The sequence below is a fragment of the Rattus norvegicus genome, chromosome X, assembly GCF_021556685.1.
Source record: "Rattus norvegicus strain SHRSP/BbbUtx chromosome X, alternate assembly SHRSP_T2T, whole genome shotgun sequence".
Lineage (NCBI taxonomy): Eukaryota > Metazoa > Chordata > Mammalia > Rodentia > Muridae > Rattus > Rattus norvegicus.
Window position 1 is genome coordinate 27446139 of NC_141554.1, and position 22681 is coordinate 27468819.

At 37.4% G+C, this 22681-nt stretch overlaps 1 protein-coding gene across 12 annotated transcripts in view; it reads left to right on the top strand.

Moving 5' to 3' along the window:
* The window catches only part of Wnk3 (WNK lysine deficient protein kinase 3), a 164130-nt gene that overhangs the window by 101248 nt on the left and 40201 nt on the right, over window positions 1–22681 (top strand). For 5 of the 12 annotated variants that reach the window (XM_087600108.1, XM_087600103.1, XM_087600107.1 and 2 more), the window contains exons 13-20: window positions 510–626; window positions 4030–4185; window positions 4267–4318; window positions 5574–5711; window positions 6048–6958; window positions 17916–18006; window positions 18533–18663; window positions 19491–20092. In XM_087600108.1, the coding sequence (XP_087456234.1) occupies window positions 510–626; window positions 4030–4185; window positions 4267–4318; window positions 5574–5711; window positions 6048–6958; window positions 17916–18006; window positions 18533–18663; window positions 19491–20092 (2198 nt within the window). 12 annotated transcript variants of the gene reach the window in all.

Sequence of the window (22681 nt, forward strand, 5' to 3'; positions counted from 1 at the left end):
ATGTTTTAGATGCATTTAAAAACCTATTTTATATTGTTTTGAAAGCTTAATGTACATGTTTCTAATACCAGTAAATCATTTGAATAATATATTTTAAATGTCTGCAATACATAGTCCCTTGTACAGAGATATAATTTAGTCATCTCTTTTCCTGTTTTCTTTAGGTTTATTCTGTAACTGTTGCTGAATATGTTGTATGTGAGCTCATCTAGTCACTCCCTGTAAAATGTTGTGATTTTATTTTCGTTCTTAGTATTTTCAGATAGGGTCTGATAATAGCCAAGGCTTGCCTCAAACTTACTATATAACCAAAGATAACCTAAATTTCTAATCCACCTGCCTTTACTTCCCAAGTACTAAGGTTACAGATGTGAACCTCACAATTGTCTTATGTGGTGCTGGGGATGATATTAGGGCTTTGTGCATGATAGGCAAGCTCTCTACCAGCTGTGTTCCATCCTCAGCCAAGACAACAATGTCTCTTAGAATGATTAAATATGTGTACTTAGGTCTCAGTCTCTGGGGACAACATGGTGGAATGTCAGCTGGAAACACATAACAACAAGATGGTCACATTCAAGTTTGATGTTGATGGTGATGCACCTGAGGATATCGCTGACTATATGGTAAGTATAGTGAGATAGTACTATTTTTCCCTTAGTGTGTGCATTGTCTCCCCTCTTATCCTCTCTCCCCTCCCTTCCTTTCGTCTTTCCCTCGGTTTTCTCTTCATTCATTCATTTACACTCATCTCTAGATAGAATATGTGAAGATTTTTTATTTGCATAGGGGAAAATTGCTCATAAGAATTTTACTACATTTTCTCTGGTTTTCCTGAATTTATCCGAGCAAATAAGGTTTTTTTTTCAGATTGGTATGTTTTAATCTCTGACTGTATGTTAAAATAATATTATAACTTTAAATGGTAATGTCATTATATAGGTGCCTGGTTGACTTAAGCCACCTAGGTAATTTTAATGTGTCTAACATTCTGCATAAAATTTCAAGTTATGTTACTCAGTACATTGGGGTTTTTTAATCTATGAGTATGCTGTCGTATGTGTATTTACATGTTTTTGTGGGTATGTCCATGGAGTACAGAGGACATTGGGTGCTAGCCTCAATTGCTCTCTATTTTATTTGTTTATGTGTGTGCATGTGGTGTTTGTGTATGTCATGTATATGCAAGTGTTCAGCTACAGGCACCCATACCCACACCTGCAGATGCTAGAGGAGGACTTTACGTGTCTTCCTCTGTCATTCTCCAACTTATTCTTTTGAAATAAAATCTCTTCCTAGTCTTGATGCTTGAGTGTTTCAGGTAGACTGGCAGCCATCAGGCCCTAGAAATCTTCCTGTTTTCCCACAGTTCTGGGTTACTTAAGTCCATGCCAAGCTCATTATATGGATGCTGGTGATCTGAACTCAGACTCTCATGGTTGCTTAGCAAGCATTCTTTTTTTTTCTCCATCTTTATTAACTTAGGTATTTCTTATTTACATTTCAATTGTTATTCCCTTTCCCAGTTTCTGGGCCAACATCCCCATAACCTCTCCCCCTCCCTTTCTATATGGGTGTTCCCCTCCCCATCCTCCCCCCATTACCTCCCTCCCCCCCCCAACAATCACAGTCACTGGGGGTTCAGTCTTGGCAGGACCAAGGGCTTCCCCTTCCACTGGTGCTCTTACTAGGATATTCATTGCTACCTATGAGGTCAGAGTCCAGGGTCAGTCCATGTACAGTCTTTAGGTAGTGGCTTAGTCCCTGGAAGCTCTGGTTGCTGGGCATTGTTGTTCATAAGGGGTTTCTAGCCCCTTCAAACTCTTCCAGTTCTTTCTCTGATTCCTTCAACGGGGGTCCCGTTCTCAGTTCAGTGGTTTGCTGATGGCATTCGCCCATGTATTTGCTATATTCTGGGTGTGTCTCTCAGGAGAGATCTACATCCAGTTGCTGTCAGCCTGCACTTCTTTGCTTCATCCATCTTATCTAGTTTGGTGGCTGTACATGTATGGGCCACATGTGGGACAGGCTCATAATGGGTGTTCCTTCTGCCTCTGTTCTAAACTTTTCCTCCTTATTCCCTGCCAAGGGTATTCTTGTTCCCCTTTTAAAGAAGGAGAGAAGCATTCACATTTTGGTCATCATTCTTGAGTTTCATGTGTTCTGTGCATCTAGGGTAATTCAAGCATTTGGGCTAATATCCACTTATCAATGAGTGCATACCATATGTGTCTTTCTGTGATTGGGTTATCTCACTCAGGATGATATTTTCCAGTTCCATCCATTTGCCTATGAATTTCATAAAGTCATTGTTTTTCATAGCGGAGTAGTATTCCATTGTGTAGATGTACTACATTTTCTGTATCCATTCCTCTGTTGAAGGGCATCTGGGTTCTTTCCAGCTTCTGGCTATTATAAATAAGGCTTTAGCAAGCATTCTTAACCACTGAGCAATTTACTTTTTTTTTTTTGAGATCTGGTCTCTCACTGAATCTGTAGCTCATTGATTTGGCTAGACTGACTAGCCAGTGAGGAAATCTTCCTATTTCCAACACCCACAACCCCATCCTCAGCACTGGGATTACAGATACACACCACCATGCCTGGCTTTTTCCATGGGGGCTGGAAAGTCTAACTCAGGTTCTTATTCTTTTTTTTTTTTCAGAGCTGGGGACCGAACCCAGGGCCTTGTGCTTTCTAGGCAAGCGCTCTACCACTGAGCTAAATCCCCAACCCCCAGGTTCTTATTCTTATACATCAGGCATTTTGCTAACTGAGTTGTTTATTTAGGACCACGTTGAGTTTTTTAAAATAGTTTTGAATACTTTGGCTTAGGTTAGTATTTTTCTTCTCCTGCTCTTTCTTCTTTTTGTATAGATGGAGGAGATAGAGGGCGTAAATAATTCATAATGCTTTATCTTTTGTACTACTTAATAAATTAATAGTTTTGTCCATTGTACATCTACCTTAACATGGCATTTTCTGGTATGTCTTTTGTTTCCTATTTCTCATTCATATTTAGTATAATGAAGAGTCAGGCTCTAATTTATCACGCTTGGTGTTGTTTTCATGTTCTGATTTAGAAAACCCTTAGGTTCGAACATGCTAATTTTAAACATTGTCTCAGTTATATTCTTGTTCTGTTGTTGCTTTGAAACAAGGTCAAATTACATAGGCTCTGTCTGGTATGTAGTTGACTGATCTTGAGCTATCATCCTGCCTCAACCTTCTGAAGTACTGAAATTATAGGTGCATACCATAATCCCCTGCTGTCTTACATTCTTTCAGTTATAGCTAATTTTTATACTGTTTTACTAAAAATATTTTTTCTATACAATAAATACTTCTGATCATGGTTTGTTGCCCCTCATCACCTCCTAGATCCTCCCCATCTTCTTACACATCCAATTCCATGCCTTCTTCTTTAGAAAACTGGGTGTGGCTTATATATCCAGTGAGATTTTGTTGGAGAAAACAAATCTTTCCTTTGTAAGGGATGACAATTGGAAATAGCTTCACGGTTAGAATGTGAGGTTCTATCCATTTATCTCTCTCATGCTGGGACTGTTTGCCTTGGGCCTGGGCAGGTCCTGTGCATGCTTTTACTCTCTCTGTTAGTTCATGTCCTACTGTGTATGGAAGACACTTTTTCCTTGGTGCCATCCATCCCTTCTGGGATTTACAGTCTTTATTTCCTCTTCTGCATAGCTTCTTGAGCTCTGAATGGAGGGATTTGATGGGGACATACCATTTAACACTGAGTGTCCCAAGGTCTCCTGTTCTCTGTATTGTTCAATTGAAATTATAGCCAATTTGTAAAATTCAAGATATTCAAAGCATAATGGCTTTTTCTGACAAGTATCAGTAGTCCCAGAGTAATTTAATGCATTATGAAACATTTTATAACTGGTCTTAATTATTTTTGTGGTACATATTTTTGTTATTTTCCTATGGAAATCCCCATTGAAATATTATAATTTTGAAGAAAATGAATTTATTCTCATGAAGAAATTGGCTTTTACTTGACAGGTTGAAGATAACTTTGTGCTGGAAAATGAGAAAGAAAAATTTGTAGAGGAATTGAGGGCTATCGTAGGTCAAGCCCAGGAGATCCTTCATGTCCACTCAGCTGCAGAAAAATCTATTGGTGTTGATTCTGTTGCCTTGGAATCTAACAGTAACCAAGTAAGAACACTTTTGTAGTAAAAAAGTCATTCGGTGACTTTGCCAGGAACACCATCGTTTACCCATTCATTTTTATTTCAGACAGGATCATCTGAACAAGTATTGATAAATTCTGCATCCACTCAAACTAGCAGTAAGTATACTTAATAAAATTTACCATTTGGCTTTTAAAGCAAGGCATATTGGAATCTTGATACATATATATATATATATATATATATATATACACACATATATATATATTCATAGGGAAAGATATTAACCAATAAATTAATTTGATGATAAATTGATGTTTTTACACATTTGAAAGAAATTTATAGCCCAGAGATTTAAAAAACCCAATTGTTGATTCTTTCTATGAGCAACTTACTTCGGAGCCATTACACGGTATGTCACCAGAAAAGGCAGTCCCAGTGCTGATGACCTTTGATGATCTATTGAATGTTAACTAGTAATTTGTTTACTTTGACATGGGATGAACAAAAGAATTTTAACTAAAATCTCTTATGTTCTAAGTTTGCATCATGTTTTAATAGTCATTCAAAACTTGACAGTTTCACTGATGATAATACTTTTACCAGCTCTGCTCACTAATAACTTTGTAAATCAGATACCAGATAAACTTCCAGAAACTAAAATTGGGGTTCTTCGGTTTTCTTTTCTGATAACTTTATCTCTTCATTCTTCTTAGCTCTGGTAATGGGTATATTAAGAATGTCTGGTAGGGGGAGAAGAACCATAGCATCATGAAGACCTCTGAAGGAATTAACACAACATAAAGAAGCAAAAGGTGGTGTGGGAATAGTGGAAGCAGATACCATTATCCTGAAATTTAGTTCAACTCTATTAGGATGCCAGAGCACATCTGTATCTTACTTTGTTGGTTAGCAGAAATCTGAGTGAGTTTCTGACTGACAATGTAAGATAACATTCCAAAGAAAGTTACTTGAGAAAGTTTACAGATGTAGGGATTTGCTTACTTTACTTTTATATTGCCATGAGCTGGATTTACTTCTCTTTCTTCTGGTTCTGTAGTTTTGGTTCTTCTTAGTTCTGTACACTTTAATGCTTGTATGGCTTTATATCACAATGATATCACTTAGACACAATCATAATCAGGCTGCACAACAACAGCTATAAATATTAATGGAGAAACTATGTCCCAGTTATTTAAATAGAGTGCCTTGCTTTTTGGTTCCTATTAATACATACCTTATACTTAGTTCTGTAGACTATATGTCAAGGTTAGGATGTTATGGTTTATAATTATCCTTGTACCATTGGGAATGGAGTCAACACAAGCTAATTTTAACTTGATTTCTTTATTTAATAACATGGACAAATTGACGGTTACTTAGTGTGTAATGTGTTGGTAAATCTTTCTACAGATGAATCTGCTCCTCAGTCATCCCCAGTTGGTCGCTGGCGGTTTTGTATCAACCAAACAATAAAAAATCGTGAGGCGCAGTCTCCTCCTTCCCTTCAGCCTTCCGTGGCTATGGTGCCTGGGTTACATCCATTTCCTAGTAAGCTTTATTATCTTCCAGCTTTATATGGACTTGGATGCTTTGGTTACAAATTACCAATTATATCATTAATTTGTTTTCACAAATATTTTATACTTATGACAGTTTTCATAAGCATTTGGAAGACATTGATATATAACAGTTCATTTTATTCAATATTTTTTAAAAAAACAATGTCATTTTTTTCTTGACCGTTGAATTCTGTGATGTTGTAGGTTTTATTTACACATATACTGTTAAATAGACTCATTTGTCCCTTGCTTTTCTTGTCTCTTGACTTTTGTATTTGCACTTTGTATTCATTCTAACTTAGCTATTCTTTTGTTATTGTTCCAGATAACACAAGTAATCAAGAAATATCACAGGACACACTGTTCACTGTTCCAGGCCATCATGTAGTTTTCACCTCCAAGTTAGATGGTAAGATTGGTGAACGTGCTAGTGTAGAAACGGAGCAGACGAGTGTTCCCTATCAAGCAGAAGATGACAAACTAAAGGCACCAGCTACTGATACTTCCAATTATTCTGCTACTTTGGTGTGTCCAGATCCAGCTGGATGTGAGGCACTCACCAGCCAAGCAGGCATGTTCATACCTACATATCCATGTCAGCAAGCTGCTGTTCCGGCTGATGTGCTTATGTCCCATCCTGGTGAATCAGTTCAGATTGGCAGTAATGCTGTTGTAACGTCAGTACTTGTATCTTCTGATCAAAAGCCTCAATCCTTATCAGTACAGCAGCCAACTATAGATGCAGAGTTTATTTCACAAGAAGGAGAAACCACAGTAAACTCTGAAACGAGTTCTCCTAAGGCTGTCGGTGCCACTCAGACTCCTGGCTTTGAACCAACTGTGCTTCTACCTGCGACTATCCTGGAATCAGATGGGGAACGACCTCCAAAAATGGAGTTTACAGACAATCGAATTAAAACACTGGATGAAAAATTAAGAAACCTGCTCTATCAAGAGCACAGCATTTCTACCATCTGTCCTGAGAGTCAGAAGGATACTCAAAGCATAGACTCTCCATTTTCTTCCTCTGCTGAAGATATACTATCCTCCCCAATGCCAGAAGTCATAGCCATCAGTCACTGTGGGATTCAAGATAGCCAAGCACAATCCCCGAATTTCCAACCAACAGGCTCTAAGATTCTATCGAATGTGGCTGCAAGTCAGCCTGCTCATATACCAGTGCTCAAAAGAGACCTGAATGTGATAACTTCTGTACCCAGCGAGCTATGTTTACACGTAAGTACCTTTCTTAAATTCTTATTCTTTGCTTAGGAATTCAAAAAAATGTCTTTTCTCCTAAAAAGTTCAGAAGTAACTGTCATTTAAGACTATGACTTAGTCATAGTCACAAGACTATGACATAGGCTGCAGTTACTCAGAACTTAGTAGAAATGGCAGATCTGTTTTGGGTCCATCTCAGAGAGCTTTCTGGTGAGTTAACTTGCAGTTCATAAGCACTGTGTATATTTATAGATTATTTTGTGGATAGGAGGAACATACTTTTTTTTATTTCAACTTAAGTGAAACTGCAAAAACAAAACTTAAGAACTGTTACTTCATTTCCTTACAATTTTATAGTATTGATTTACTGTTTTGAAAAGTTTTACTTATTTTTTAAAGCAAAAATCATTCACAATCATAATACTTTTTTTCTTAACCTCTAAAAGAACCAGAAATATAGCTCAGTGGTAGTGCTTGACCAGTATCTCAAACAGTAGAACATTTAAGCAAGCATGATAAACCATACCATAGTCCTAGCACTAAGGAGGTAGGAATAGTGGGATCTAAAGTCCAAGATCATCTTCAACTACATACTGAGTTTGAGGCAGGCCTAGACTACATGAGACCTTGTCACAAAACAACAAATAAAGTCTAAGAGGGGCTCATAGGTTCCAGCCACTCCCTGCTGAACTATAAGCTACTAATAAATTCTAGTAAAGAGACAGTCATTGCTTCGGTTGTTTAATCAATGGTTAGCTCACCAGGCTCCAGTGAAAAGTCCCAAGCATAGATTTATATGCATGGTCCTGATGAAACTCAGTGGTTCACAAAAATAAATGTAAAGACATGGATGTGGGAAAAGCATTTGTTGGGAGAAGAAGAGTTGATAAAGATGAGAGGGAGATGAGAGTTGGGGGAAGAGTAATAAGAATTCATTACAAACACTATCAAAACTATCAAAGAATAAACTCAATTAGCAAAGAAAATAGAAATAGTTATTTTTTTAAAGGAGGAAAAGGAACAGGAAGAAAAAGTTTTTGCTATAAGGATTAGGATTAAAAGATTCAGGGGTTGGGGATTTAGCTCAGTGGTAGAGTGCTTGCCTAGCAAGCACAAAGCCCTGGGTTCAGTCCCCAGCTCTGAAAAAAAAAGAAAGAAAGAAAAAAAGAAAAGATTATAAATTTTCCAGATTTTAGAGTCTCTGAATTGTAGAATACTTGTATATGAAATGTGATGTCTTGGGGCTATTCTCAAATCTAAATATAGAACCCATTTATGTTTTTAATACATTTATACATGAAGAATGTGAACAATTTTATATAATATTATTTGATCCACCTTCATTTTAATTGCAACACATTTAAATGGGGTTGGTCAGATTTAGAATGTTCCACTAATAGCATCATCATATTGGTATTGAGAAAGTTTCAGATTTTGGATTTTAGATTTTTATTGAAATTGCTCACCTATATAATGTAGGAACATTAATAGTCCACTTCTTTTTCTTTCCATGCATTTTTTTCTTGTAAAATTCAGGGACCAAACACATACTATGCAAGTACTGTATCACTGAGTCATAGCCCTAACCCTGTTTCCCCTTTCTACCTGTTCAGTCACAGAAGTCTCAATTAACAATTTGCTGCTTGTCTTTGAATTTTCTTAAGACTACATAGATCTATTTACATGCTTATCACATATTTTCTCTAAAATAATATTTTGTTATAAACACATTGGTCAACATACTGAAACATTTAATTTTACCTTATATCATAAGTTTTTTTCCTAAATGTTTACCACCATAATTTGTGTCATCGTTACTATACAAATAATATATACTTGTGTATAAAATAAAATCTTATTACCTTCCCAAACCTGCAAACATAGCTGTTATCTTTTCTGGATACAGTTTTAGTTAATGTATGAATATTTATACCAGTATATTTCTGTATATGTATTATGTTTTTAGACAAAAATGCATGTTGTATTTATGTACATATACTTTTATGTATATGTATATTTTGCATTTTAAATTTTTTTATAAACTATTTTGAGTTATAGAATTAATGAGTAAGCACAAAAGCATTTCACAAGAATAATAAATCTAAACAATACTTCCTAAACAAGTTTCTTATTATTGTTTTTGGTCATTATTATTAACTTGTAAATAATACACATATTGGTCCCTCTCTTGATTTAATAATTTTGAATGTTTCTTTTAAAGACTGAGTTTCACTATGTAGCTTGAAGTGGGCATGGAATTCATTACTTTGCCATTAAATAGAATGTGCTCCTTATAACTCAGTTACCTCTTAAAGGTTCTGCCTGTTTCATCTTCCCAAACAGTACAGTAGGTATTAAATTTTAACATGGTTTTGATGTGGACATTCAAACCATAATGAATTTCTTTTTGGAATCTTCATTGTTTAGTCTGTAGAGATACAGTTGAGTTTCTTCTTCTTCTTCTTCTTCTTCTTCTTCTTCTTCTTCTTCTTCTTCTTCTTCTTCTTCTTCTCTCTCTCTCTCTCTCTCTCTCTCTCTCTCTCTCTCTCTCTCTCTCTCACTCACTCTCTCTCTCTCTTTCTACCTCTATCTCTATCTCTTTCTTGAAACAAGGCATCCGGGGCTGGGGATTTTAGCTCAGTGGTAGAGCGCTTACCTAGGAAGCGCAAGGCCCTGGGTTCGGTCCCCAGCTCCGAAAAAAAAAGAACCAAAAAAAAAAAAAAAAAAGAACCAAAAAAGAAAAAAGAAACAAGGCATCCACTCTGTAGTCCAGGTTAGCTTCAAACTCATGGCAGTCTTCCTATCTTAACTTTCATAGTGCTGGAATTATAGATATGAACCACTCCTCCTAGTGTTGGGATTGTGTCATTGAACTTTGCTGAGTTTATTTACTGGCTCTGATAGCTTTTAGTATTGTTTTAGATGTTCCTTTTCTCTTTCTTGTGTGTATTGGGGGAAAGATTTTGTCCCAAGGTCCCACTTCCTTAATCTGTTATCTCTGGAACATAGGATTCAGCTTCATTCTACTTCCTGATGCCCCTTTAATACTTGAGCCATATATTTTGTATTTTCCTTTCTCAGCTTGCTCCTTTTCATTAAAACACTCTTCATAAAAGCAACTACACAACAGAATTTATACAAGACTGTTTTGAAACTTCCCTTTTCAAAACAATTAATCTAAATCTCTTCACCTTAGCCTCAGGCATACTCCTTGGATAATGGCAAAAAGCAGCCACATTCTTTATCAAAATACCACAAGAACAGTCTCTATGCCATATACTGAAATTCTTCTCCATTGAAACCTCTTGAGCTAGGTCCACACAACACAATTCAAATCACTCTAGCGACAAAGTCTTCCATATTCCTACTAGGATAGCCTATTAAGCCCCACTTAAAGCATTCCACTGCTTTCAAAATCCAAAGCCAAAATCTACATTCTTCTAAACAAAAGCATGGTCAAGCTTATCACAGCAATACCCCAGTCCCTGGTTCCAACTTCTGTCTTAGTTGGGGTTTTACTGCTGTGAACAGATACTATGACCAAGGCGACTCTTATAAGGACAACGTTTAATTGGGGCTGACTTACAGGGTCAGAGGTTCAGTCCATTATCATCATGGTGGAAGCATGGCAGCATCTAGGCAGGCATGGTGTAGCAGGAGTTGAGAGTTGTACATCTTCATCCAAAGACAAACAGAAGACTTCTAGGCAGCTAGGAAGAGGGCCACAAAGCCCACACCCACAGTGACACACCTACTCCAAAAAGGTCACACCTCCTAATGGTGCCACTCCCTGGACCAAACATATTCAAACTACTACAGTGTCCTTGATCACTCTTCACTGTTCTGTTGTGGCAGGATCACTGATTTGAGTAATATAGCTAGACATCTTGCTCAGAGGATCTGAACTCAGTTCCTCATGCTTTCATAGTAAGTGCTTTACCCACTAAGCCATCTCCCAACCCTCAATTTTGTGTTTCTTTCCTTTTGAGACAGGGTCTCACTCTGTAGATCATGTTGATTTTGAACTCACAAAGATCCACCTACCTACATCTGAGTGCTGGGATTAAAAGCATATACTACAACATCCAGCTTTGGGTTTTCCATGTATAAAATTTTATCATCTATAAGTGAAGATAATCTTATTTCCTATTTTTCTCCCATATTAACTTTTCATATCATGCTTTCCTCTCTTTGTTCCTCTGCATTTTGTAATGATATAATTTTTTTATTTTTAAGTAGATTATATTGTCTTATTAGTCTTTTTTGCAATGAAGATTGCATTTTTGAATTTCTAGTAACTGCAATCCATTCTTTGTTTTTAAAAATATTTGTGTTTAATTTTATGTATATGTATGTATGTATGCCCGATGTTTATGTATATGTACCATGTGTATGAAGGAGCCCACTGAGATCAGAAAAGGTGTTTGATTCCTAGAGTTACTGATGATGGCTGTGAGCCACCATGTAGGTTCTGAGAACCATACCTGGTTGCCTTTAACCACTGAACCCTCACTCCAGCACTGATTTTAATGCTGCCTTCAGGGTAGCTGTAGTAGCTAGTCTACAAAGCCAGCTGGGCTTACTCTTCCTGTTGGATGTTGTCTTTGCTTCTTACTGACTTCTCTCTTGGCCCAAATCTATTTCTTCTTTCTGCTCTATTTTGGGAGCAGATGCTCTGATGTCTTTTTGCTTGATGTGGAGATAAGGGATGTGGAAAGGCTGTTTTTTCTTTAGTACCTCAACCATTGTACTCTTCCATTTAGTAACTGTCTTTTGAGCAGTAAGTCAAACCTTTTATGAAGTTCACATTCTAGTATTTAACAGCCTGTCAATAGCGTAACTAAAGGGCTACAATAAATTAAAATATTAATATTCAGTAAAAGACTTATACATAGAAGTGGCATTTACAGGTAGAAATTTGTTCAAGGAATCAAAGAAGCCCCAATTAAACGTTGTTAAGTAGAAGGATCTTTAAAAATATAATACACTGAAAAGACCAATAGGACAAAAATGGGGTGGAATTTTAGAAGCATCCTTTTCATTGCCCAGGTTCCTCTGTATACTACCACCTGAGTGTATAGCCTCTTGAAACAGTTCCTACATATATTATGGTCTGTGTTTTCTTGCTGCTGTCATAAATTCTTGTGTCTATATCAGTTTTTTTTTGTGTCTAAGTATTTCTCTTGCTCATTAAAACTAAAATTTCTATTAAATATCCTATCTTGTTTTATTTATCACATTAGAATAGATCTTACCTATAATTTCAATGGGATCATTTTAGTACTTTCTGAAATGTTGTGTAGGATGATGTCATTATGCAGCAAGGTGGGTCCAGGATAAGGCATAGCCTATCATTAGATGAGAAGGAAGGGTAGGCAGGGAAAAGTCTAGGAAGGAGAGGAATCAAGATGGAGACCACGGAGGAAGATGATTCTCATCCAGGTGGTCTAGGTCAATTTTATCTTGTCTAGGTGGGAGGTTTCTATCTTTATTAATTGGCAGTGAATTTATTCTGTGGATGTATTGTGGATTGAGTATTTAACATATAAATCTAATTTCTAAATTACAAGTTTTGGGAATTTTGATTTTACCTGCCAAGGGGACAGTGTATAAAAGTGGCTGGCAGAGAAACAGCTGGAGCACGAGGCTCCCACAAATCCGCACCTAGTGAGAATGCATGGGAACCAGTTCTACCACTTTTTTAATCTTACTGCAACAATGTTGTATTTTTACAAGTTTTTTTCTCTCATAAGTAAAATTGCAGTGTTGCTAACTCAAAATGTGACTTCAGAAACTTGCTTACTGATTGATCAAAATTTCACTTTTTTTGAGACAACCTTTCATGCATCCTAAGCTGGCCTCAAATTTTCTATATAACCAAAGATGATCTGCCTCTACCTAATAAACCTACTTCCACATTCTGGGTACTATGATTATGATGGAATCCACATAAACACTTCATGTAGTTCTGGGAATCAAACCTAGGACCTTGTGCTTGTTAGGCAAGTCCTCTGTCAACTGAACAACATCTCTAATCCAAAATTTTCTCTTTGATAACTCCTGATTTGTTCTAAATGTTAATAATGCTTATTATCATGTAGGATTGCTGTCTCCCTTTAAACAAATGCTATATCCCATCCTATATGATTTTATATTTACTTTTAATCTATTATTATAACTTTTCTTATATCCCAAAAGTATCTGTGGTTCTATGCATTAACTTTTTTTTTATTAATTGCCATGGACAATTTGTTTTTATTAAATTTGTTTTTATTTTTACATTCAAGATTTTATTCCCCTCCTGGTCCACCCTCCTACTGTTCCACATCCCATACCTCTTCCTGTCCCCCACTGTCTCCACTAGGATGTGCCCAACCCACCCAACCCTCCAGACCTCTAAACTCCCTGGGGCCTCCAGTCTCTTGAGGGTTAGGTGCTTCTTCTCTGACGGAACCTGGGAGTCCTCTGCTGTATATGTATGTATGTATTGGCTGCCTCATCTCAGCTGGTATATGCTGTCTCATTGATGATCCAGTGTCTGAGAGCTCAGGGGTCCAGGTTAATTGAGACTGCTGGTCCTCCTATAGGATTACTCTCATTCTCAGCTTCTTCCAGCTTTTCCCTAACTCAACCACAGGGGTCAGCAGCTTCTGTTGATTGGTTGAATGCACATATCTGTATCTGACTCTTTCAGCTGCTTGTTGGGGTCTTGCAGAGGGCAATCATGCATGATAGGCACCTTTTTGTGAGTGCTCCATAGCCTCCATAATGATGTTAGCTTGTGGGGCCTCCCCTTGAGCTGGATCCCACTTTGGACCTGTCACTGGATCTTCTTTTCCTCAGGCTTTTCTCCATTTCCATCACTATATTTCTTTCAGAAAGGAAGAATTATGGGTCAGACTTTTGACTGTGGGATGGCAACCCCATCCCTCACTAGTTGCCCTGTCTTTCTGCTGAAGGTGGGCTCTACAAGTTCCCTCTCTCCACTGTAGGGCCCTTTCATGTAGGGTCCCCCCCTCTTTGAGTCCTGAGAGTCTCTCACTTCCCAGGTCTCTGGTACATTGTAGAGGGTCCTCCCAACCTCCTTCCTCCCAGGGTCCTCCCAAGGACCCTGTTTCCATTCTTTCTATGGCCCTCAGAGCTTCAGTCCTTTTCCCCAACCCATTACTAGATCATGTTCCTCTCTACCCCCTCCCCCATCCCTCTTCCTTCCCCTACCCCTCCCTCCCTTCCCCTTGTGGTTGCTTTCTTCTCCCTCCCAAGTGGAACTGGTGCATCCTCCTCATTTGGACCCTTCAGCTAGTTGAATTTTTGAGTTCTGTGGACTGTGTCTGGTTATTCTGTACTTTTTTGACTAATATCCACTTATTATTGAGAATATATCATGCATGTCCTTTTGGGTCTGAGTTACCTCACTCAGGATGACATTTTCTAGTTCCATCCATTTGCTTGCAAAACTCAGGATGTCCCCGTTCTTAATAGCTGAATAGTGTTCTATTGTATAAATGAACCACATTTTCTGTATCCCTTCTTTCATTGTGGGGCATCTAGGTTGTTTCCAGCTTCTGGCTATCACAAATAAGGCCACTGTGAACATAGTAGAACATGTGCCCCTGTGCCATGGTGGAGCATCTTTTGGGTATATTCCCAAGAGTGGTATTGCTGGGTCTTTATGTAAATCTATTTCCAGTTTTCTGAGAAACTTCCAAATTGATTTTCAGAGTACCAGTTTGCAATTGCATGAACAATGGAGGAGTGTTCCTCTTTCTCCATATCCTTGCCAACAACTGTTGTCACCTGAGGTTTTGATCTTAGCCATTATGATTGGTGTAAGGTGTAATCTCAGGGTCGTTTTGATTTGTATTTCTCTGATCACTAAGGACTTTGAACTTTTCTTTAGGTGCTTCTCACTATTTGAGATTCCTCTGTTGTAAATTCTCTGTTTAGTTCTATACCCCATTTTTTGGTTAGGTTGTTTGGTTTTTTTGGTGGTTTGTTTCTTGAGTTCTTTATATGTTTTGGATATTAGCTCTTTATCGGATGTGAAGTTAGTGAAGATTTTTTTCCCAGTCTGTAGGATGCCAATTTTGTCTTATTGACTATGTCTTTTATTACAGAGGCTTTCCAGTTTCATGAGGTCCCATTTATTAATTCTTGATCTTAGAGCATGAACCATTGGAGTTCTGTTTATGAAATTTCCCCCTGTGCAAATGAATTCAAGGTTCTTTCCCACTTTCTCTTCTATTAGATTGAGTGTATCTGGTTTTATATTGAGGTCCTTGGTCCACTTTGACTTGAGCTTTGTGCATGGTGACAAATATAAGTCTATTTTCATTTTTCTACATACAGAAGCTAGTTAGATGAGCCCCATTTATTGAAGATACTTTCATTTTTCCATTGTATATTTTGGCTTCTTTGTGAAAGATCAAGTTTGTGTAAGTGTGTGGTTTTTATTTCTGGGTCTCCAATTCTATTCCATTGATCAACCTGTCTGTCTCTGTACCAATACCATGCATATTTTTATCACTCTTGCTCTGTGGTAGAGCTTGAAGTCAGGAGTGGTGATTCCCCAGCCATTCTTTTGTTGTTATGAATTGTTTTTGCTATTTTGGGTTTTTTGACTTTCCAGATGAACTTGAGAATTGCTTTTTCTGTGTCTTTGAAGAATTGTGTTGGGATTTTGATGGGGATTGCATTGAATCTGTAGATTGCTGCCAATCCATGAGCATGGGAGATCTCTTCATTTTTTGAGATCTTCTTTGCTTTCTTTCTTGAGAGACTTGAAGTTCTTATCATAAAGATCTTTCACTTGTTTGGTTAGAATTATCCCAAGATGCTTTATATTTATATTATTTAATATTTGTGGCTATTGTGAAGGTAGTTATTTTCCTAATTTCTTTCTCAGTCTGTTTATCCTTTGAGTAGAGGGAGGCTACTGATTTATTTGAATTAATTTGATATCTGGCCTCTTTGCTGAAGTTGTTTATCAACTGGAGAAGTTCTCTGGTAGAGTTTTTGGGGTTGCTTATTTATACTATCATATCATCTGCAAATAATGACAAACGTTATTTTTTTCTGCCAAATTGTATGCCTTTGATCTTTTTGTTGTCTTATTGTTCTAGCTAGCATTTTGAGTACTATATTGAATAGATATGGGGAGAGTGGGCATCCTTGTCTTGTCCAAGATTTTAATGGGATTGCCTCAAGTATCTCTCCATTTAATTTGATATTGGCTGTTGGTTTGCAGCAAATTGCTTTCATTATGTTTAGGTATGGGCCTTGAATTCCTGATCTCCAAAACTTTTAACATGAAGGGGTGTTATATTTTGTCAAATGCTTTTTCTGCATCTAAGTAGTTGATTATGTGATTTTTTTTCCTTTGAGTTTGTATGGTTGAATACACTAATGGATTTTTGTATATTAAACCACCCTTGAATCCCTGGGACATAATGAAAGCAGTGCTAAGAGGGAAATTCATAACCGTAAGTGCCCTTGTAAAGAAACTGGAGAGATCTTACCCTAGCAACTTAACAGCACACATGAGAGCTCTAGAACAAAAGAAGCAAACTCACCCAACAGGAGTAGAAGGCAGGAAATAGTCAAACTCAGGGCTGAAGTCAACCAAATAGAAAAAAAGAGAACAATACAAAGAATCAACAAAACCAAAAGCTGGTTCTTTGAGAGAATCAACAATATAGATAAACCCTTAGCCAAACTAAAAGGTCCAGAGGCAGTATCCAAATTCACAAAATCAGAAATGAAAAAGGGGACATAACAACATAAACGGAGGAAATTTAAAAAATCATCAGATCCTACTACAAAAGCCTATAACTGAACAAAACTGGAAAATCTAGATGAAAGAAATGGATGATTTTCTAGACAGATACCATATACCAAAGTTAAATAAAGAACAGGTAAATTTTCTAAACAGGCCCATATTCCATAAGGAAATAGAAGAAGTTATTAAAAAATCTCCCAACCCCCCCACCAAAAAAAACCCAGGGTCAGATGGATTTAGTTCAGAATTCTACCAGACCTTCAAAGAAGACATGGTACCAATATTCCTCAAACTATTCCATAAAATAGAAACAGAAGGAATACTACCTAATTCATTCTATGAAGCCATAATTACTCTGATACCTAAACCCCTCAAGGACCCTACCAAAAAAGAGAATTTCAGACCAATCTTGCTTATGAATATCAGTGCAAAAATACTAAATAAAATTCTCGAAAACTGAATCCAAGAACACATAAAAACCATCATTCACCACGATAAAGTAGGCTTCATTCCAGGTATGCAAGAATAATTTATTTTTAAAGTACTCAGGCACAGAAAGTAATTATGGGTATTGCGGGGGGTGGGGGGAATAGTAGGACAAAAAGATTCTAGTTTTATAGCAATCGTGGTTTAATATAAAAGTTTTAGAACACGAATGCACAATAATTACTTCATATTTCTTTGTCACTCAAACAGTGACATTAAATATCTTGTTTTTCTATCGTATGACATATCTAGAATCTTGAACTCTTAAGTAATAGGAGAGCAAACTAACATTTCATTTAATAGCATTTATATCCAGTCATGGTACTGCATACCCTTGGCAGGTAAAGACAGTGAGAGCTGGATCAAGGACAGCCTGGCTTACATGTACTTTGTCTCTAGTGCACCAAAAAATTTTCAGTTATTTGGCACATGCAAAAAACTTATTTTTAATTTTAGTTTTCAAGGTTGATAATAAATATCTTGGCCTGGAAAATTAATATTGTTTGACTTTATTTAAAGACATAATATTTCCAAAGAAATGTCAAGGCTTCAGTTTCAGTCTGATATAGTGGTGTTACTGCAACAGTTCATAGTATACTATTTTTGGTTAGTTATAAATCCATATAAAGAAAGTCTAGCATTCCAAAAACTTATTTGCCTTACCTAAATTATTACCACCTTGTTTTTCTTTGGTTTTGTCTCCATTAGGAGATGTCCCCAGATGCTTCACTTCCAGGGGATCCAGAGGCCTATCCTGCTGCTGTGTCAAGCGATGGAACCATTCATCTGCAGACAGGAGGTGGATATTTTGGCCTAAGCTTTACTTGTCCTAGTCTCAAAAATCCTATTAGCAGGAAATCCTGGACTCGAAAATTAAAAAGCTGGGCATACAGGCTACGGCAGTCAACCAGCTTTTTCAAGAGATCAAAAGTTCGTCAAGGTAGTGTGCTTACAGTCAGGGACATAGACTAGGTAACATCATTTTTCATCTACTTTTTATTTTTTGTCGTTCATACTCAAATCTTGCCATGTTTTCCATGTAGCTCATGTATGTTAAATATCCCATTAATGTGTTGCCATTTTATTTTCTTTTGTAACTAATTTGGTTTTTCAGTTATTCATTTCATATAGATACTAAGTATTGGGATAAATCTTGCCATGTCTGATTTAGAGTTAGGGATTTAAACAATGTTGCTTATACATTAACACCTTTTAATTATTAGTGAGGGTTAAACTTTCTGCTTTTCTTCATTTTTGGTAATGTAAACAAATTTGTCTTAAAAATTATTTTCTCTTTTCTGCTTATAATTTGACAAACCTTACAGTGGAAACAGAAGATAAAAGATCAGCAATTGCTTCTGATCCCATTCCGCTGACACGGGAGTTCTCAGCTGATACTAGGGCTTTGAGTAGATGTAAAGCGATGAGTGGATCATTTCAGCGGGGTCGGTTCCAGGTTTGTGTCTTTGGTTGACTTTTTCATTGGGCGCCTAGTGAGGGGAAACGGGGCTGGTGATACAGCTTCATGGTAGAGTTTGCCCACCATCTATCATCCTGGGTTCTATCCCCAGCACTATAAAAAAATGACAGCAATTAAAATTGATCTGTGGATGATCCTTACTTTAGCTGTAAATCATTCTATAGCTAACTTCTTCATGTATATTTATATAAGATGTAATATATTTATATTATACAGAAAGATATAAAATTTCTTTACCTTTTCACCTTATATTATTGAAGGTAAATCTAAAGATACTTGTAAATGAACACAGAAATAATCCTTTTAGGGGTCATCATTTTTATCAATTTAATCTCCTTTTCTAGATTTATTGTTTTTATTCATATGTGTATGTATATATATATGCGTTGAGGGATTCCCACAGAGGCCAGAAGAGGGTATCAGATCCGTGTGAGCTGGAGTTACAGATAGTTGTGAGCCACCATATAGGTGATGGAAGCCAAACCCTGGTCCTCGGCGAAAGCAGAGAATACACTTAACTGCTGATCTGTCTCTCCTGGCTCCTTAATTTAATTTCATGTCATTTAGAATCACAGCAAATTTTATAGTGGGATTTTATTTGAGTAATGTGAAGCTAATTTGTCCAAGAGCCCCAATCGAAAGACAGACTGTAGACAGTATAAGTTTTGTTATTAACAAGTATTATATATGTCAAATCAGCTCTTCCATTTGTCTATGCTGTGTTAGTTATTTTGTTAGTGAATTTCCTTATGAGGTTTACCCTCTTATTAGGTAGAACCAGACAATTTACCTTTTTGTTTCAGGTGATTACAGTTCCTCAGCAGCAGCCAGTGAAAATGATGTCTTTTGGAAAAGAACATAGACCGCCATCGAAGAAAACGACAGCCCAGTCTAACGAGCAAGCACTAACCTTTACTGAAGCTGCAGTGACACAGTTGATCGAAGTGGAACCTGCCATACCCACTCATAAAGCTTCAGTTTCTTCACAAAAGTTACGAACTCTTTATGAAACCTTTAAAGAAGATAAAGGAGACCCTGAACAAGGTGACATCTTATCTTTGAGCACAGCTCGTGAGACCAGTGTGTCTTCAGTGACAACAGAAAAGAATGTGGAAGAAACTTCTACTACAGGAATTAGTGTGCAGTCTGGGTCTGAAATGTTAGATAAAGAAAAAGATGAATCAACTCCTGGGAAACAGACATGTACTAATGAATTTTCAGCCACTCCTGCTGGCAGTGGAAAGTCAGTGGCAAAAGCTGCTCCAAAGAGTGGTCAGCATTTACCAGCCCGTGCTCAAACACAGAGTTCACTCTTCTACTCTCCATCTTCTCCAATGAGCAGTGACAATGAATCAGAAATCGAGGATGAGGACTTGAAAGCGGAGCTTCAAAGATTACGGGAAAAGTAAGGACGCTCTCTCTTCTGTAACAAGTAAAATTGTTTAGAGGTTTATAGAACTCAATTTTTGCTTTATAGCTAATTGAGGATTAGTGGCATTTGATGATTAAAACTTTTCTGTGGTAAAACTGTAATGGATTCTATTGTAAAAATCATTATATATAAAATCATTGTATATAAAATAATTTTATTTTAGTTTTTAAAATTGTTTTGTGTGTTTGGGTGCAGAAGGTCAGAAGAGGTAGTTGGATATCCCCCTAGAACTGGAGTTACAGACAGTTGTTAGCCACCATGTGGGTGCTGGGAATTGAATCTGGGTCTTGTTGAATAGTACCTGATACTCTTAACTATGAACCATCTCTCCAGTTCTTTTTGTGGGGGGGTGTTAATAATTTATTTTAATTTTATATATGTTGATGTTTTGAAGGAGTCAGATCCCCTGGATCAGGACTCACAGGCAGCTGTGAGCCACCATGTGGTTACTGGGAATTGAATCTGAGTCCTCTGGAAGAACAGTTAACCAGTGAGCGGCTTTACTATGTAGTTCAGCCTGGCCTGGAGATAATCTTTGTTGACCTCAAATTTGTGGTGATTCATCCTGCTTCTGCCTCCTTTGTGCTGTTATTACAGCCTTTTGCTTTTTCAGTCCTTGTCCTTTAGGACTCTTGAAGTAAGAATTTACAACTCTTATTACCTTTTTTTAGTAGATAGCTAGCTAATGAATATAGTCAAAGACACTAGTTTATCTTTAGGAAAATATAAGATCCTTCTAAGATGAAACTTGTTATTAAGCAAAGGAGTTCATAACATTTTAGAATGATACTATGACAATATGTTTTTCCATGCAGAGTGCTGTTTAATATGTTTGGTGTTTGGTTTCATACACCAGACTAACCTTAGACTTGCTAAATTAAGCTAGGAATGATCTTGAACTCCTGACCCTGTTGCCTTCACCTCCCAAGGGCTGAAGTTACAGGCATGTGCTGTCATAGCAATAACAATATTATCACCGCCACCTCCACCAAAAAAAGTTAACGCTATTACAAATTCACGATCTACTTGGAAAAGTGCCATGCAAGCCTGGCAGCCAAAGTTTAATTCCCAGAAGCCACAGTGGAAGAAGAGACCCAACTCCTGAAACTTTTCTTCTGGCCTTCACAAACACACAAATCATACACATAAATAATAATAATTAATACAGCAAAAATTAACTAAAATACATACATATACATGTTTTATATTATATGTATTTCAATTTTTCAATATATTTAATACTATGACATTTAGGTATACTGAGATTTTATGGTACAATACTTTTTTTTTTTTTTTTTTGGAGCTGGGGACCGAACCCAGGACCTTGCGCTTGCTAGGCAAGCGCTCTACCACTGAGCTAAATCCCCAACCCCGGTACAATACTTATTTTTAAAGTGCTTTTTTTATTTCTGATGTTAGTGTTCTATTTATGTTTTATGGTCTGAAATATGGTCTTGCCATGTAGCCAAGGCTGGCCTCAAATTAGCCAAGTTCCTATTGCCCTAGCCTCCTGATTATAGGAAACAAAAATCTTTTTTTACAAACCAACTCAAAATAGGAACAGGTGTAGTGACACATGCCTTTAATCCCTGAACTTGGGAGGCAGGTGGGGATCCCTTTGAGTTTGAGACCAGCCTATTCTACATAGCAAATTCCAGGCCAGATGGGCTATATATTGAAACCCTGTCTCAAAAAATCAAAACAATGAATAAAACAAAAAAATCTATCCTGTCCTAATTTTTAAAAAAGATATGATCCCCCTATGCAGGTTTCACTCCTAGTGCTAAGGATTGAACACAGGCTTGAGCAATGCTAGACAAAGACCCTGCTCTCACCCATCAACTATCTGTGGGCCTTTTGTTCTACTCTGATGAAAACTGTGAATAAGAAAATATGAGGTCTTCAAATACTGGTTCTTGATATCTGTTGTATCCCTTGGTGTTTGGTAATAGTAACCTGAAGGAGGAGGTAGGAGTGCTCTCTGGTCTTAAGCTCTGCTGTAGGACAAGTAGCAAGACACTTAGCTTTGAAAATGCTAGAATTATTATACAGGGCCAGGAAGTTGGGATTCCTTAGCCCTTGGCAGCAGGTGGCTGCAACTGATAGGCAGCCCTGGGTATCAGGATTCCTCAGCCCTTGGCAATGGCCAGGGCTCCCAGGGTAGGGTTTCTGAGACCCTCCATGCTTAAGTCTTGACAGCTCTCTGGAATTCTTCCAGTGACCAGGAACAGCAGTTTCTTTCCTCTGACCTTTTATAGCTTTCAATCCTTTTCAGCCTCAGCTCTCTTTCCTTTCAATTTCCACCATCTCCCTAGTTCCTGCCTGGCCTCTCAGTTGAAGTATTGAGCTACCTCTTCTTCAGCTGACAACCACTTGAACCTTGCTGATTTTGAAGCTCAGTCCGCTGACAACCAAACTCTGTCTCTTCTTCAGCTGTCAGGCAGCCAACTGCCTTGCCACTTTCAATAGCTTAGGCCTGCACACTGATCAGCTCTCATTCCCTCTGCTCGCTCTGCTGTTTCTTTCTTTGTGTTTTCAGCCCAGCCTATACTACTGAAAAGA